This window comes from Stigmatopora argus, chromosome 11 (genome assembly GCF_051989625.1).
Source record: "Stigmatopora argus isolate UIUO_Sarg chromosome 11, RoL_Sarg_1.0, whole genome shotgun sequence".
Classification (NCBI taxonomy): domain Eukaryota; kingdom Metazoa; phylum Chordata; class Actinopteri; order Syngnathiformes; family Syngnathidae; genus Stigmatopora; species Stigmatopora argus.
In genome coordinates, this window is record NC_135397.1 from 15707825 (window position 1) to 15723335 (window position 15511).

At 42.3% G+C, this 15511-nt stretch overlaps 1 protein-coding gene across 3 annotated transcripts in view; it reads left to right on the top strand.

Moving 5' to 3' along the window:
• Window positions 1-15511, top strand: part of hspa12a (heat shock protein 12A) — a 57772-nt gene that overhangs the window by 23128 nt on the left and 19133 nt on the right. For all 3 annotated transcript variants that reach the window (XM_077613290.1, XM_077613292.1, XM_077613291.1), the window contains exons 3-8: window positions 814-938; window positions 1751-1937; window positions 6434-6538; window positions 7804-7920; window positions 13820-13991; window positions 14530-14544. In XM_077613290.1, coding sequence (XP_077469416.1) covers window positions 814-938; window positions 1751-1937; window positions 6434-6538; window positions 7804-7920; window positions 13820-13991; window positions 14530-14544 — 721 coding nt within the window. The remainder of the gene's footprint in view (window positions 1-813; window positions 939-1750; window positions 1938-6433; window positions 6539-7803; window positions 7921-13819; window positions 13992-14529; window positions 14545-15511) is intronic.

A 15511-nucleotide genomic window follows, 5' to 3' on the forward strand; every position in this document is an offset into this window, starting at 1 on the left:
ACACACTCACAACCATACCGCCACCTGCGGGAATCGAGCTTGCGTCTGCCCGCACCGAAGTCAGGCGAGTGAACCTGTGCACCACGAGGGGGCGTAGTATCTAAATTATTTTAATAATATTGTAACGCTGTTGCTAGTCAAGGAGTATATGCAGCACACCCAAGACATTCTAATGAAACTAAAAATTATGACTAAAGCAGTGCTAGAGTTAGTGTCGGCACCATTTAAATTTTGATGTCCCAACGCGAAGCTCTTATTGGTCAATGCGGCACATTCGAGGTAATGACGCGAGCACAGAGATGTGCCAAAACAAGGCTCCCATTGGTCAATGTTGCAGCACTAGAGTAAGTGTCGGCGCCACTTTGACGTGCCAATGTCAGGCTTTTTTTGGTGCGTTCAAGACTTAGCTTATAGGTGAGCTCGGTCCCGGAACGCATTAAGCTCGTATCTCAAGGTATGACTCTATGTAAATATTTTTTTTTACATATACAGTAGTTCTCTTATAACATCCGTGCCAAAATAACCTAAATCTTAGAATAATCCAAGATCTGTTATTACGGTCAACTGAGCAGCAAACCATGGTTATTACACAAATTCAATACAGGTTACCCCTTTTACCTCTTCAGTGAATGTGATGTGTTGTGATAACTATTTGTGTTGTGATAACTACAACAGGGGCCTATGTCCGATTATTATTATTATTATTATTATGTTGGAATTTCTTCCTCATGTTAAAATTATCAGAAAAACTAACAACCATCGTGTCATTTTATGAACAGCATGCACTACACTCAATGTCATGTTTTTCTGCAGAATGACACAGACCAAGTTCCGCCAGAAATGCCCTTTGTGGTGGTGGTTGCCATTGACTTTGGAACAACATCAAGCGGCTATGCTTATGCGTTCACGAAGGAGCCTGAGTGCATTCACACCATGAGGTATATTTTGTCTTATCACAATTGTACAACATTTTCTACACTACCAGTCCTCAAAGGATGACAGGTTAAGGATTCTATATCTCACTAATATTTTGAAAAAGGGTAATGATAAGTTTTGAAATAAAATGGCTGATGTTCCAGACCCCCAAACACTCTAATTATAGCTGTAAATGAGCCCGTTTCAACAGTCATTAGTGTATTTGATCTCACAACCGACTAGGAGGTCTTTAAACTCTTTTCTTAGGGCTTGTCACATTTTTTTTCCTTTTCCGGGACTTTTTAATCGTCTCCGGAACCATGGCTGATCAGCTCAGGTCGGCTTTGAGTTCCTGATTTGTGTGCCTTCGATGCTTGTTGTCTTGAGAAGCCGGTGGACTCTTCCGGAGACGGTCATGGGGAGAGGTTTTCGGCGCACAGGGGAGATGTTGATGGGGAGTTGTGACTGCTGTTTCTTTTTTGGTACAAATACACTGCCCGTCATTTTTCTTTTTCGGTGCTGATTTGAGTGACTGTCTTCTGCCATTTTCTTAGTGGGCAATGGAAGACAGGAAAGTGTCTTCCACTTGCGAGTTTCTGCGTGAATGTTGAATTTTTTATACTTAATATAAAAACACACAATGTACTTAAGCCGTGAAGTGGTGGATCACAGTATTACATTTCCAGACAGTATATTTAATGCCAATAGGAATACAGTATGTACTCACATTCACACCATAATGGTGATTTTAAGTGATCCAAATCAAAAATGTGCCTTCATCTGACTTGATGGTACCTTTTTTTTACTGTTAACTAATTAAACCTAATTTCTCTAGGCGATGGGAGGGTGGTGATCCTGGAGTATCGAACCAAAAGACACCGACTACAATTCTACTGACACCGGACAGAAGATTTCATAGTTTTGGCTATGCAGCGCGGGATTTTTATCATGACCTAGATCCCAGTGAGTCCAAGCAATGGCTCTACCTGGAGAAATTTAAAATGAAGCTCCATACCACTTCGGTAAGGCACATGTTTAAATCTTGTCTTATAGTTTAATACCAGGGCAAACATAGTCATCTTTCTCTTTGTAAACAGCATTCATAGTGTAATCTTTTAATTCTCTTTGTCATAAAGTTAAATGTATGTGTTGCCATAAACAGTATGAGAACCAAATTGTGAGTTCTGTATTTATGTTTATAGGAAAAGCAAGGAATGATGGCACACAGATTTTAAGCCGCAATGTAAGGCATTATTAATCTCAATAACAAACTAAACCACCCATCCATTTTCTCTAAGCAATGTGCGACACATACTACTTTTATATCTGACTGACTGTCATTCAATAAACATATGATCAAGGCCACATAAAAAAATAACAAAATGAATAAAACAATTTTTTTACAGTCCATCTCAGTTTAGCTTGAAACTTATTTTATGTTCATTTATCATGAACAGCAACGATGTTCCCAAAATGGTTCAACTTGACCTGTACCATAACTGAAAGGTTCAAATAACTGCACCCCTAACCCACAACCTACAGTAGCATGAAGTGAAAAGGATAACAGGTTTAATAACTTGCCAGCATAATATTTACTATTCTAGTCCATAAGATAATTTATCCTTTTTGGCCAATGGGTAGGTAACACTCTTGATTGGTGGGCAGGCTGTGCTGACACTCAAATGGTTTATTTATGTGGATGAATTGTCGAAAATATGCCCCTTTTTATTACAGTGATCCCTCGCTATAACGCGGTTTACTTTTCACGGTTTCACTACTTCACGGATTTGGATTGTACATTGTGTTCTGGATTGGCTTAAAAGTCAGGCCTCTTCTTCTCTACCTGTGTGTCAATAACGTTGCAGTTTAATATGTACACATACGTAAAACAGAAAGAAGAAGAAAACACTGCAGAGCAAAGTCAGGATGCGGCAGCTCAGTCTGAAGAGCAGTGAAATACACCTGAGTCACTATTTGTTCGACTGTACTTTTTATTTTTTTCATAATCATTTTTAATTTTCTCATCTCACTTCATTTTCTGAACTGCTTCATCCTCATTAGGGTCGTGGGGGGTGCTGGAGCCAATCCCAGCTGTTTCCAGGCCAGAGGCAGGGGACACCCTGAATCGGTGGCCAGCCGATCGCAGGGCACAAGGAGACAGACAACCATCCATACTCACACCATGGCTACCATGCGTGTTTTTGGAATGTGGGAGGAAACCAGAGTACCCGGATGAAAACGCAGGCTCGGGGAGATACAAACTCCACACAGGTGGACGTGACCGGGATTTGAACCCAGGACCCCAGAGCTGTGAGGCTGACGCGCTAACCACTCGCCCCACCGGGACGCCCCATTTTTAATATTCTCCCGTTTAATTCAATTACTTGGGTCGCGGTAGGCGGTGCTAATCTCCGCAATTTGAAGCCTTCTGTTCACATTGATGATTAAAATTATTATTTGACAGTATAGTACAAAAGTTATTTGTTGAAAAAAAACTTTTCTAAAGTACAGTACTTTTATTTTTGAAACAAATGATTGAGCCTGTAAAAGGGTTTGTTCTTTCTTTTCAATGTATAATAGATTATTTAATTGTATAATAATTGTAAAAAAAGGTTTCTACTTCACGGATTTTGCCTATCACGGGTTCTTTTTGGAATGTAACCCCCGCGAAAAAAGGGTATACTGTATACCAGTAATCGGTTCTTTCTGACTAACTGAAAAACAGCATTGATAAAATGTCAGATTCAAGAACCAAATTCGCATTGGTCATATTGATATTATTAAACACCACAAAGTGCTATGAAAAACTGGGACTGAAAAACATCAAAGCCTGTCTTTCCCTCATCCATGACCCGCATCATTTTGCATATCGGCCGAATAGAAGATGCATTAATCACCGCCGTCCACGCTGCATTGAGCCATCTTGAGAAAGCTGTCAGAATGCTCTTCATCGATGACAGCTCAGCCTTTAACACCATAAAACTGCACATTCTTATTCCTAAATTGGCCAATCTGGGGCTCCCACCTTCCACCAGTTCCTGAATTAAAGACTTTCTGGTCAACCGACCCCAGCACGTGAAGCTGGGTCGCCACAACTCATCCGCCCACACACTCAGAAAGGCTGTGCGGAGTCCATTACTCTACTCGCTCTACACAAATGACTGCAGACCCACGCACCCTGAGAACATCATTGTGAAATTTGCGGACGATAATACAGTGGTGGGGAAGATCACAGAAGGGAATGAGACGGCCAACAGAGATGAGGTCCTTAGACTCAGTGAGTGGTGCGCTCTCAACAACTTGGCACTGAACGTCTCCAAAACCAGAGAACTCATCCTGGAATTCCGACAGAACAACGCCGCTCCGTCCCCCCTGTATATCAACGGCAAATGTGTGGCCCGAGTAGAGACTTTGAAATTCCTGGGGGTCCAACTGTCTGCTGATCATCACAATATGCTGCAAGCATAGCAAAACCCATTTCTGCCCTCAAGTTTGCTTCAGCACCCCCAAGGCCAATTATTGTAATGTCTTCACGGAAGGGGTCCAAAAAAATTTAGTCGCTCGTGCGGTCCGCGCGCATACTGAATGCCTAACACCGTCAAATCAGCCGCTACGCGGTCCACATGTTTTTTCGCGTTCTAATCAGCAGCAAAGACAGCCGCGCTCCCCCGCAGCTTACGCATTATTTGACTAGTTTAGAGTATGACAAAAACGCAGGTTTGACAACCCCGCTAAACATTTATTGGTCGTTTTGTATTTCTTTTCGACTGTTAACCAAAACATTCCCGCTAGCGGTACAGGATAAAATCAAGATAAGCCGTAATAAGCCATTTCATTCCATTAAGTTGACAGTACATTTAGGTACTATTAACAAAGTACGTCTAGCTTTTGGAAATAACCATTTTAATTGCCGTTTTACAACTTTCAGCATCACACAAAAATTCCAATTGAATTCCATTCACAAAAAATGTAATCTCTGGTTTAACCAAATCAAATGCCAGTGTTTCCATTAAATTTAGCTCAACATCCTCATGTTCAAAATCCCCATTCAAATCATTTTGAGCAGGCCTGTCTTGTTTGTAGAACAAAACAGCCCATCGCCTCGCTCCTATCAACCAGTGGAGGACCGCTATCATTTACAAAACAGCACGTTTTGCCTTTCCCCACCTCGTCATCAAAAACAATAATTTGTATCTGTGGAACAAGCCGTGTCGCTTCTATCTCCATTCATATATTATACATATATTACCTCTATGCATTAGTACGTACATTATCCCGTAGTATCAATATCTTATGCATATTAAGCTAGCAAAACCATATTTATTTTATCAATAAGTCTAGATGTCTAATTCTAAAAGCGCTCTGATTTCCAACACATTTCCAATCTTTACACGGCAGACACATCTTTGGAGCGTCGTCAATAGCCGCTTTAATGTTTGAGCCACCCATTTTGGAGTGGATTCATGTGTAACCTCGTAGTACCTTTTTTTCCTGTTTCTTCTTAGGCTTTAACAACTATGCACACAACCAAAACAACGTCGACCACCACATTTTATAGACCACACACGTGTCTACCCGCCAGTGACTAGTATTCACAGGGTTTTAAAAATCGCCATCCCCAGGACGCGAGCCTTATTTCTCAAAATAAGGCCATCGCGTGTGATGCCCTTTGCGCATTTGGAACCCGTCAACAATATGCAGACATCACACGGACTCACCAGAAATGTCGATAGATGCTTCCAAAAAATGGATAGTCTTCAACCAACCAGAATCCAGGCGCTGCTGAGAAATAATCCAGCCTGGAAAAGGGATTCTCGCCGTGCACGGTCACTCCAGATATTGAACCGCAGCGTCTGGATTCCTTAGCGGTGTGTTGACCCCGGCTACTCGAAGGACCAAATGTTGCAATAATGATTAATACCCTTAAATCATTATTAGTAATATTTAATTAAAATTGGAAGACATCTTTCACATATCTGGTTACAACTTGCAAGGAGCCACACTCATAATGCGCCTTCATTCCTGAGCATTTCTGACGTGCAGTATATTGTTCATTGTATTTAGTCGCGACAAACGGAAAACATTTCATGTAATCTGATTCAAAACAATTGCATACAAGGTGACCCGAGCGGATGGGAAACCAAAACAACGGTGTAAGAAATTGCATAATACTTTTATTATAAGGTATACAAAGCAGCCGTATTTTTAAACAATAATGCGATTATCGCCATCTGCCAGAGTCCAGTCCAAACACGGTAAGAGTTTCTTGCCGATCTGCAGAAACACAGGGTTTGTTGCCGTCAATAGTCCTGAAAACAATGAACTGGCCTTCGAAAGTAGCTGTGGGGGAAAGCGTCCTCAAGCGTGGTCCCAACATAAATCATGAATTAATTTATAGCCTTATTACTTATTAAAAATGCTTACAAAACATATAGAAACATCCCATAATAAATCCAACACTTTGTTTTCAATAATATAAAGTTTACTCTTGCATCTCTTTTACTGTCCCTACACACAGAATCTGTCGATCAGCACGGATCTCCAGGCAGCCAATGGAAAGCGTGTGAAAGCTTTGGACATTTTTGCCTATGCACTGGCCTTCTTTAAAGAGCAAGCACTGAAAGTATGGTACCTGACTGATATATTGATAATAAGCATTACATTTCTCAATAAATTGTATGTTATTTGTTATGTAAACTATTACACTTTGGGAAATTAATTTTGCTGATGAATAACAGAAACCCCGGCATCATTCAGTTTTAGTCTTTTGGTTATTTTTATGTACATAGTACATAAATAAACATGCATATATATGTACATATATCTCATCTCATTTTCTGAACCGCTTTATCCTCATTAGGGCCGCGGGGCGAGCTGGAGCCTATCCCAGATGTCTCCGGGCGAGAGGCGGAGGACACCCTGAATCGGTGGCCAGCCGATCGCAGGGCACAAGGAGACGGACAACCATGCACACTCACACCCATACCTAGGGGCAATTTAGAGTGTCCAATCTGCCTACCATGCATGTATTTGGAATGTGGGAGGAAACCGGAGTACCCAAAGGAAACCCACGCAGGCCCAGGTTGAACATGCAAACTCCACACAGGTGGGCCGACCCTGGATTTGAACCCAGGACCCAAGAGCTGTGATGCCGACGCGCTAACCACTCGCGCCCCCGGGACGCTATATTCAATTCAATTTTATTGGCGAAAGAAAAGCACAAGGCTAAGGGCCATGTAAGGTATATAATATATATTTATGCATGATATGAACGGTGGCGCGAGTGGTTAGCGCGTCGGCCTCACAGCTCCGGGGTCATGGGTTCAAATCCAGGCCATGTCCATCTGTGTGGAGTTTGCATATTCTCCCTGGGCCTGGATTTCCTCCGGGTACTCCAGTTTCCTCCCACATTCCAAAAACATGCATGGTAGGCTGGTTGAACACTCTTAATTGCCCCTAGGTCTGAGTGTGAGCGTGAATGGTTATCCATCTCCTTGTTCCCTGCGATCGGCTGGCCACAGATGCAGGTTGTCCCCTGCCTCTGGCCTGGAGTTGGCTGGGATAGGCTCCAGCACCCCCTTCAACCCTAATGAGGAAAAAGTGGTTCAGAAATTGAGATGAGATGATTTTTTTAATCTAACAATATTATAATATAACAAACTATATATGTTAAAGTAAAAGTAAAATAGAGTTAAACTCTAGAGGTAACCCTAACCCTACAAAAAACAACGTAACAAGCTCTTGATGGTCAGAGTGAAAAAATAAAAAAGTCACCAGGGCATCCAAATTAGAAATAAGTGTGTTATAGTCCAGAAAATACGGTATATCAAAATTATATAATACTTGAAATTATTTCTTTTTTCTCTTTGTTTGTCTTTAATTTTGCAGGAACTGAGTGATCAAACAGGTGGAGAGTTTGACAATAAGGATGTTAGATGGGTTATCACTGTTCCTGCCATATGGAAAATGCCTGCGAAACAATTCATGAGAGAAGCTGCTTATAAGGTAGACTATTGAATAACAACTTGTATTAAATTATATACGTTCATTGTAAACTTTAACAGTACCATATGCATATCCTATACATCCTGTACATGAATGTCTCATTATTCCAAACTACAAGTATCTTTAACTATGAGACCAGAACTCACAAAGACATAGACAAGACACCTCGACTCTCCCCCTTCTCTGTCCGCTATAACAGCTGGTCCTAGCCAGAAACAAGATTTCTCAGTCAACACTTAAACAGGACCGAGACCAGGAGTGGACAAAGCGGTCCTCGCAGGTTTTTATTCCAACATGCCTTAAATACTTTCCCCGGCATTCCATCCGTTCCTATGGCTTTCCTTGGGTTGACAGCACAGAGCACATGTCTCACATCCACTACTTCCACGGTTACTGGGGTGAGGCTTTTTCCAGAGGATGGTGTGGGAGGCACTGGTGGTTGAGGTGATGGGACTGAGTGCTAGTCTTGGGACGAAAAGCGGGCAAAAAAGTTATTTAGCTCATCTGCCAGTACAACAGGAGTCCGCAGGAGTCGCAGCGCAGCCCTTGTAGTTGGTGAGGGATCGTATGACCTGCCACCTCATTTGGGGTTTGTCGAGTTGGCTTTCTATCTTCCTCTTGTTGTCTGCTTTGGCAGCCTTGGTGCCTCTCCTCAGGTTGTCGCGGCCTGCGCTGGAGAGTAACCTGTCGCCGGATCTAAAGACTATATCACGGGCCCGGAGAAGTGATCGGACCTGGCTGGTCGTCACGGTTTCTGGTTTGGGTATACGTATCTGGATGGTCTTCTCCACAAACCGTAACCATGCTGTATTTGATTTAAGGCAGTACTGTGTCTGTGAATGTGCCCAACTCCTCATGGTGGAAACTTTCCCACTGTCTATTCAAAGCAGTCTTGGAATCGGGGCAGGGGGTCGTCAGGCCAAATGATAGTGGTTCGCCTTTGGGCCTGTGTTTGTCAGCTGAGGGGGTATGCTGGGGCCAAGAACAAAGAGATGTGGTTTGACTGTCCAAAGTGTGAAAGTGGTATGGCTCTGTATGCACCTTTAATGTCAGAGTAAACATCATCCAGAGTTTTATCCTCTCTTGTTGGACATTTCACGTGCTGGTAACATTTTTGCAAAACACTTTTGAGATTTGGTTAGGCCTTGAACTCGCCTCACTAAGTGTGGGATGGAAACATGTCAGGTAATTAAACGACCTAAAAAACACCATTGTCTGTTATAAACTAATCAATCAAAACATAGGCTTAGTCTTGTTTTTTAAAGCATGAGGACAGTTGAACTTGTTGATTAAGGCTGGCTTTTCCATGAAGCCAGCCAGCAGCATCTCCACACATGCAATCTGTGTGAAGCCTGGAATCTTCAGTTCAGCTCTTCCAAAAAATATTTCGCTGCTTGTTGCGGCCTGGGCCGGGTCACGGGGCAGGCCTCTCTCCGCCACCGGATCACCGGCTGTCGCTGCGGGCATGTGCCGCCAGATCACCAGCCAACGACGTGGGCATGGGCTGCTGAATCACCGGCCGACCGGCCGGGAAATTTAACGTCCACTTCTCTCCTCTGCGCTGTCCAGCCGTCAATTAGCTGGTCAGGGAGCTCTATTTTCAGATAAATACAACGAGGTCAGCCCACTGTACAGACTTAAATAGAATCTCAACTTCCACGTTGCTCAGCCTCGATGTCCCGCTATCCTCGCCGGCCAAAGTGTCCTTTTTTGGACAAGGATGATGCCATCCGCCGTAACGTCGCCCGAGGCTCGCATTTCTTCAAAATGCTCTCTGCTGTCCAATTCGCTAAGCAAGTTTTTATTTCAAATAAGCAAGGTTCTGATAAAAATCCACCAAAAGCACTATTTTCGGATTAAAATGACGGCCACCGCCCTCTGCCTGCCATTTTTCTTCCTCAGTTAAGTGACAGTCCTGTTTTTTGCCATTTTCCCAGTGGCAAGCAGAAGACCGCTTGCGAGTTTCAGCGTGCATTTTCTCATTTTTATGAACTTTTTTTCCCAGAAAAAAATCTGTGATGTAGTGAAACCGTGAAAGTTGAGGCCGTGAAGTGAAGAAGGATATTTTTTTTTTAATCTACACTGAAACTCGCAACCGGAAGACATGAAGAATTGCGGTGAAAAATGGCGGAATTCAGCGCACCGCTTCATCTCTCAGCGCATAATTTTGAAAATGATCAATACGTATTTGTCTCTGCACATCTTGCGGCGCCTGTTTTAACCACAAATTTCCATCTTTAATATATGTAAAACAGTGAATAAAATCAACACATAACAATGAATGATCTCATCACATCTCATTTTGTGAGCCACTTTATCCTCATGCTGGAGTCTATCCCAGCTGACTCCGGGCCAGAGGCGGGGGACACCCTGAATCGGTGGCCAGCCGATCGCAAGGCACAAGATCTACAACCATGCACACTCCCACTCATACCTAGGGTCAATCTAGAGTGTCCAATTAGCCTACCATGCATGTTTTTGGAATGTGGGAGGAAACCGGAGTACCCAGAGAAAACCCACGCAGGCCCGGGAGAACATGGAAACTCCACACAGGTGCACGTGACCTGTTTTTTTAACCAAGGACTCCAGAGCTGTGAGGCCGACGTACTAACCACTCGCGCCACCGGGCCACCACAATGAATGATGTAATTAAATATTTTTATACAGAAATAAATGTAATTTTCCCGCAACTGATGTCACCACTGACAGGAACTGATGAATTCAAGCTGGTGTCGTGGTGTGAGAGAAAGTTTATATTTTTCCAATAACTGGCATTAAATTACACACAAAGCATTGTTGCGTCTTCTTGAGGTTTACAAAACTAGTTGACGGGGAGAAATAACCTTTTTACGTTTGTCCTATCGCAGTTACGAACATGTGTCTTGTCTCACTTCTGACACTATGTTGTTTTTTAGGGGTGTTGTCAAGGTCTATGGCAGTGCATCACTTTGGCAAACATAGCATATCAACTGTTCCAATAAGTTAGGTCAGGGGTCCCCAAACTTTTTCCTGTGAGGGCCACATAACTTTTCCCTTCGCTGATGGGGGGCCGGAGTCAGTTTGTAACAGAAAAAGTGTGACGATCGTAGGGGAGCTTAAATTTTTTTATTGTTTTCCAGAAAGCCACACATAACCAAATAACCCTTTCCAGGTTCTTTACAGAAAAAAAGTCAGGAAACAAATAATAACACTATTAATGAAATAAATGATAACTAAATAACCCTCTCTGAGTTCTTCACAGAAAAAAACAGGAAATAAATAACACTATGAAATAAATAACTAAATAACTCTCTCTGGGTTCTTCATAGAAAAAAAAAGCCATGGAACATTAACTTTCTGTTGTGCCATGCACAATCTTCTCCCTTTGCTCTGAAGTTGTGGACTTGTAGCGGGGCGGTGAGACCCCTTTTTTCCAACTCCCGGTTCTTGCGTCCCATTATTAGACCCCGAGTTTCGGCCACCATGCTAGGAGCCCCGTCAGTCGTGATGCTAGCTAGCTTTGACCAGTCCAGGTCCAACTTCTCCATGGTTTGGCACACTTTGTCAAAAATATCCTCTCCCGTTGTAGTCCCTTTGAGGCTTTGGAGGGCTGCCAGATCCTAGCAAATCTCAAAGTTTGCGCTAACTCCACGAATAAAAATGAGCAGTTGCGCTGTGTCTTGCACGTCCGTGCTTTCATCCAGTGCTAATGAAAAAAAGTCAAATTCTTTCGTCTTCTGCTGCAGCTGGGCATATACATTACTCCCGATTTCTTCAACGTGTCTGGTCATTGTACTCACCGACAGACTTACGGCATTAAATGCATCTTTCTTCTCGGGACACACTTCCTCCACGACAACATCCATACATTTCTTAAAAAACTCTCTGTCAGTGAAAGGCTTACCGTTGCTTGCTATCAGTTTAGCAACCCGAAAGCTGGCCCGAACGGATGCCTGGTTCAGCTGAGCTTGGCGTAGAAATGTAGTCTGCTGAGATAATAGTCCAACTTTTAGCTTTGAGAGTTTGTCTGCTCGTATTTGGCCTTGCGCGCCATCGTACTCGTCTTTGTGAGGGGATTCATAGTGCCGGCGAAGATTGTATTCTTTGAATACTGCCACCGTCTCTTGACAGATGAGACAAACAGCCTTTTCTTTGCATTGAACAAAAAAATAATCGTTTGTCCACTGCAGGTTAAATACCCTGCATTCTGAATCAATTTTTCTCTTAACTAACCTTTTCGCCATTATTCCGTTCTCAAACAGGTTCAGGTTGCACAGTTTTTATAAGCTTGAATAGCATCGCAATAGCGATGGCCCCAGGGCTCCGCCCTCACCTGCGATCGTCCAGATGTCTCGCTAACACTTTGATCAAAGGGAAACACTCCCCGCGCGTGTCACCAAAGAAGCAATGCGAAGGCCCGCTTCACTGGGATGATTTGTGGGCTCAGCAGGGGTGCAATGAACCAAACACAAAATTAAAACGTCCCAGTCTTCAAGGCCAAATAGAAAAAAAATCCGATAGCGTCTCTGGTATTGTTCAGAGAGCCGGTCCAAATGTGCCGGCGGGCCGTAGTTTGGTGACCCGTGAGTTAGGTGGTGAGGTGGTTAGTTAGTAGGTCTTGATTTGTGTGCCTATTAATGAAGACTTTTTTATCTTATTTTTAGTAATAACATCACCATGTTGTTTAGTGCATTGTGGGACCTAAGCAATACACATATTAAAGGCATTGTGGTGTTGGTCCTTGCTAAAATGAAAAACCGACTCGCTGACACAGTGGTAGGAACGATCCAGATAGCAGTGACGACATTGGACTTGGGCTCGTAACGACAACAGTTCGTGTTTTAAACCCACCTCAAACATAAACTGGAAAAAAAATCTCCCTAATACTCAGAGATTCAACACTGTTCCTTCCAAATTGTTTTTCAGTCCTTACAATCTACAAAAATTTACACAGATATGCTTTGAACGTTTGTGGATGTCATAGAATAGGTTTTTTTATAGAAATTTTTCCGACATGGAAATCGCTAATCAAAAAAATTGGGTTTCCAAAAAAATGGTCCAATTTACACCAAATTCAACACACAATCTGCCATCAAGTGTGTTAATCTGGAGTTTCAACATCATGGGTCTCTTAACAGCAAAGAAAAAAACGATAAAATATAAAAACCAATAGCCTTTGATTGCGACTTAAACGTCTGCTGGATTTCAAGTGTGTTAATCTGGAGTTTCAACATCATGGGTCTCTTAACAGCAAAGAAAACCGATAAAATATAAAAACCAATACACTCCGATTGTGACATAACCGTCTGCTGGATTTCAACAAAAATTGGCAGGGTTTTGAATCTGGCCATTCAGAAGGTCCATGCCAAGTTTCACAGTTTTTTTGTGTGTGACAGAGACACAATTTTACAATCAATAACACTTCAAACCCGTATTTCCAGAAAATGCTGTTTTTAGAAAAAATAAGGTCAGCACGCAGTAAAGCGGAAGGACGAATTAGGGCAAAACTTAGCGGGGTCTTTTACCCCACGCTCAAACACAATCAACAACAACCTCAGTTGGATCACGACTTATTCTAAAACCCACATCCCTAATTCACCCTAACCGATTACCTCCAGCCTTACAACACGGGGTGCGCAGAAGTACTAATGTTAGTGTGCAGTGAAAAGGAAGTGCGCTTCCCATTAAAACATACGGTGAAACCGCACGTGGCCACGCAGTGCGCACGTTGGGCAATTTGAACAGTAATGATTGGCATCTTACGCTCTTACCTACTTTGACCCCACACACACGCGAACGAACACTACTCCCAAGCCTTACTCTGCTTCTTAGGTATAGGTGTGTTTAACAAACTTAATTTGAAATTATGTTTTTCTTTTATTTGATTATTTAGAATGTTCTGTCTTTTGCCTTTGTGTAGTCTGGTTTGGTATCCCGTGACAACCCCGAGCAACTTATCATTGCTCTGGAACCTGAAGCAGCATCAATCTACTGCCGTAAGCTCCGCCTTCACCAAATGGTGGACTTGAGCAACCACACCAATCAAAATGGCATCAGTCCCATTGACAATATCAGCAGTACAATGACCCAAGGTACTTCCCATTAACAGAGCTGCCAACATCTCCGGAATTTCAGGAGTTAACTCCGGACAAGCAAAGCAAACTCCGGGACTCCTGACAACCTCCCTAAACTCCGGAAATCCAAAAAATTGTCACCTCATTTTTTTTAAAGCAACCATTTCGGAAAAGGGCCAAATTTCCAATTTAAATGCCTCGAAATTCACACCATCGCTACGGCTTCCGCCATCTTACGCATTTGATTCAACTGCACTATAAACCGGATGAATTCGGTAACACAAGTGCATTGTGAATCATCTGAGCATGATAATAACAGTTTGATTTAAATTGTCTGGTATTTTTTTGGACATTTTATATCGAATTTGCGTGAATTGCATTCACTACTGATGAAAACATAAAACTCCCGAAATGGGACAAGGGTACTCCTGAAATGGGGTCGACAGAGGTTGGCAGCTCTGCATTAAACAGTAATTTAAGTATTCTTTAGTCATATACTATGATTCTTCCTAAATCATGTGTCTATTTTTTGCTTCCTTTGATTTTTTTTTTGTAGCTTCTCCAAGCCACGGTAAACAAACCTTTTTTTTAATTAAAGTGATGCATGCCAAATAAGTACCATATTTTTGGACGATTAGTCGCACCTAAGTAGAAGTAACACCGACCAAAGAATATGCAATGAAAAGGAAAAAATATATCTAAGTTGCATTTTTGGATGGGCATTTAATATTTTATTTCACCAAAAACCAAGAACAAACATAATGTTAAAGTAACAACATACCTGTCAACCTCAACCAATTACTCCCCTTATTAATGATTGCAATTCCCCTTATTAGGCGATAATAAACTGTACAAATGCAATACGGCAGATATTTACTCACATAGGGCGCACTTAAAAGTCTAAAATTTTCCCCAAAGTGAACGTAGTGCCCAATCAATCGGTGGACCTTTTTGTTTAAACAAAGTTCCAAGATTCTGTAGATGTCGCTGTATGATGCTGACAGGTTGATTGTCTGGGTACATTGCTTGCTGAAGCGCCATATTTATATAGTGAAAAGGCGGACGTGTGAAAGTGGAGTTTGCGTGTGCATGTCAATATTAGCAGTCGATGATGATGTTTTCGTCTGCTACCAGTTACCGAGACGTTCCGGATTGGAGCCAAAATGGGTAAAACTAAATCGGTTTTACAAAAAACCTACTTAAAAAAAATACCGTACAAAAGTTGTTATACGGCGTAGACAATTAAATGATCAAAAACGTATGAAATACAGGAACAACGGATACGTTGACAGATATGTAACAGTAATAAAATGGATAACAACAGACTAAAAGGCATCTGTTAACATAACAGCTTTTCAGATAATTATAGCCCAAAAAACAACAGAACGACACCTGAGTGGTTAGTGCGTCGCCCTCACATTTCAACTCCAGATCGGTCCACCTGTGTAGAGTTTGCATGTTCTCTCCGGCCGGGCTTGCGTGGGTTTTCTCCGGATCCTCTGCTTTCCTCCCACATTCCAAAAACATGCATGGTAGCC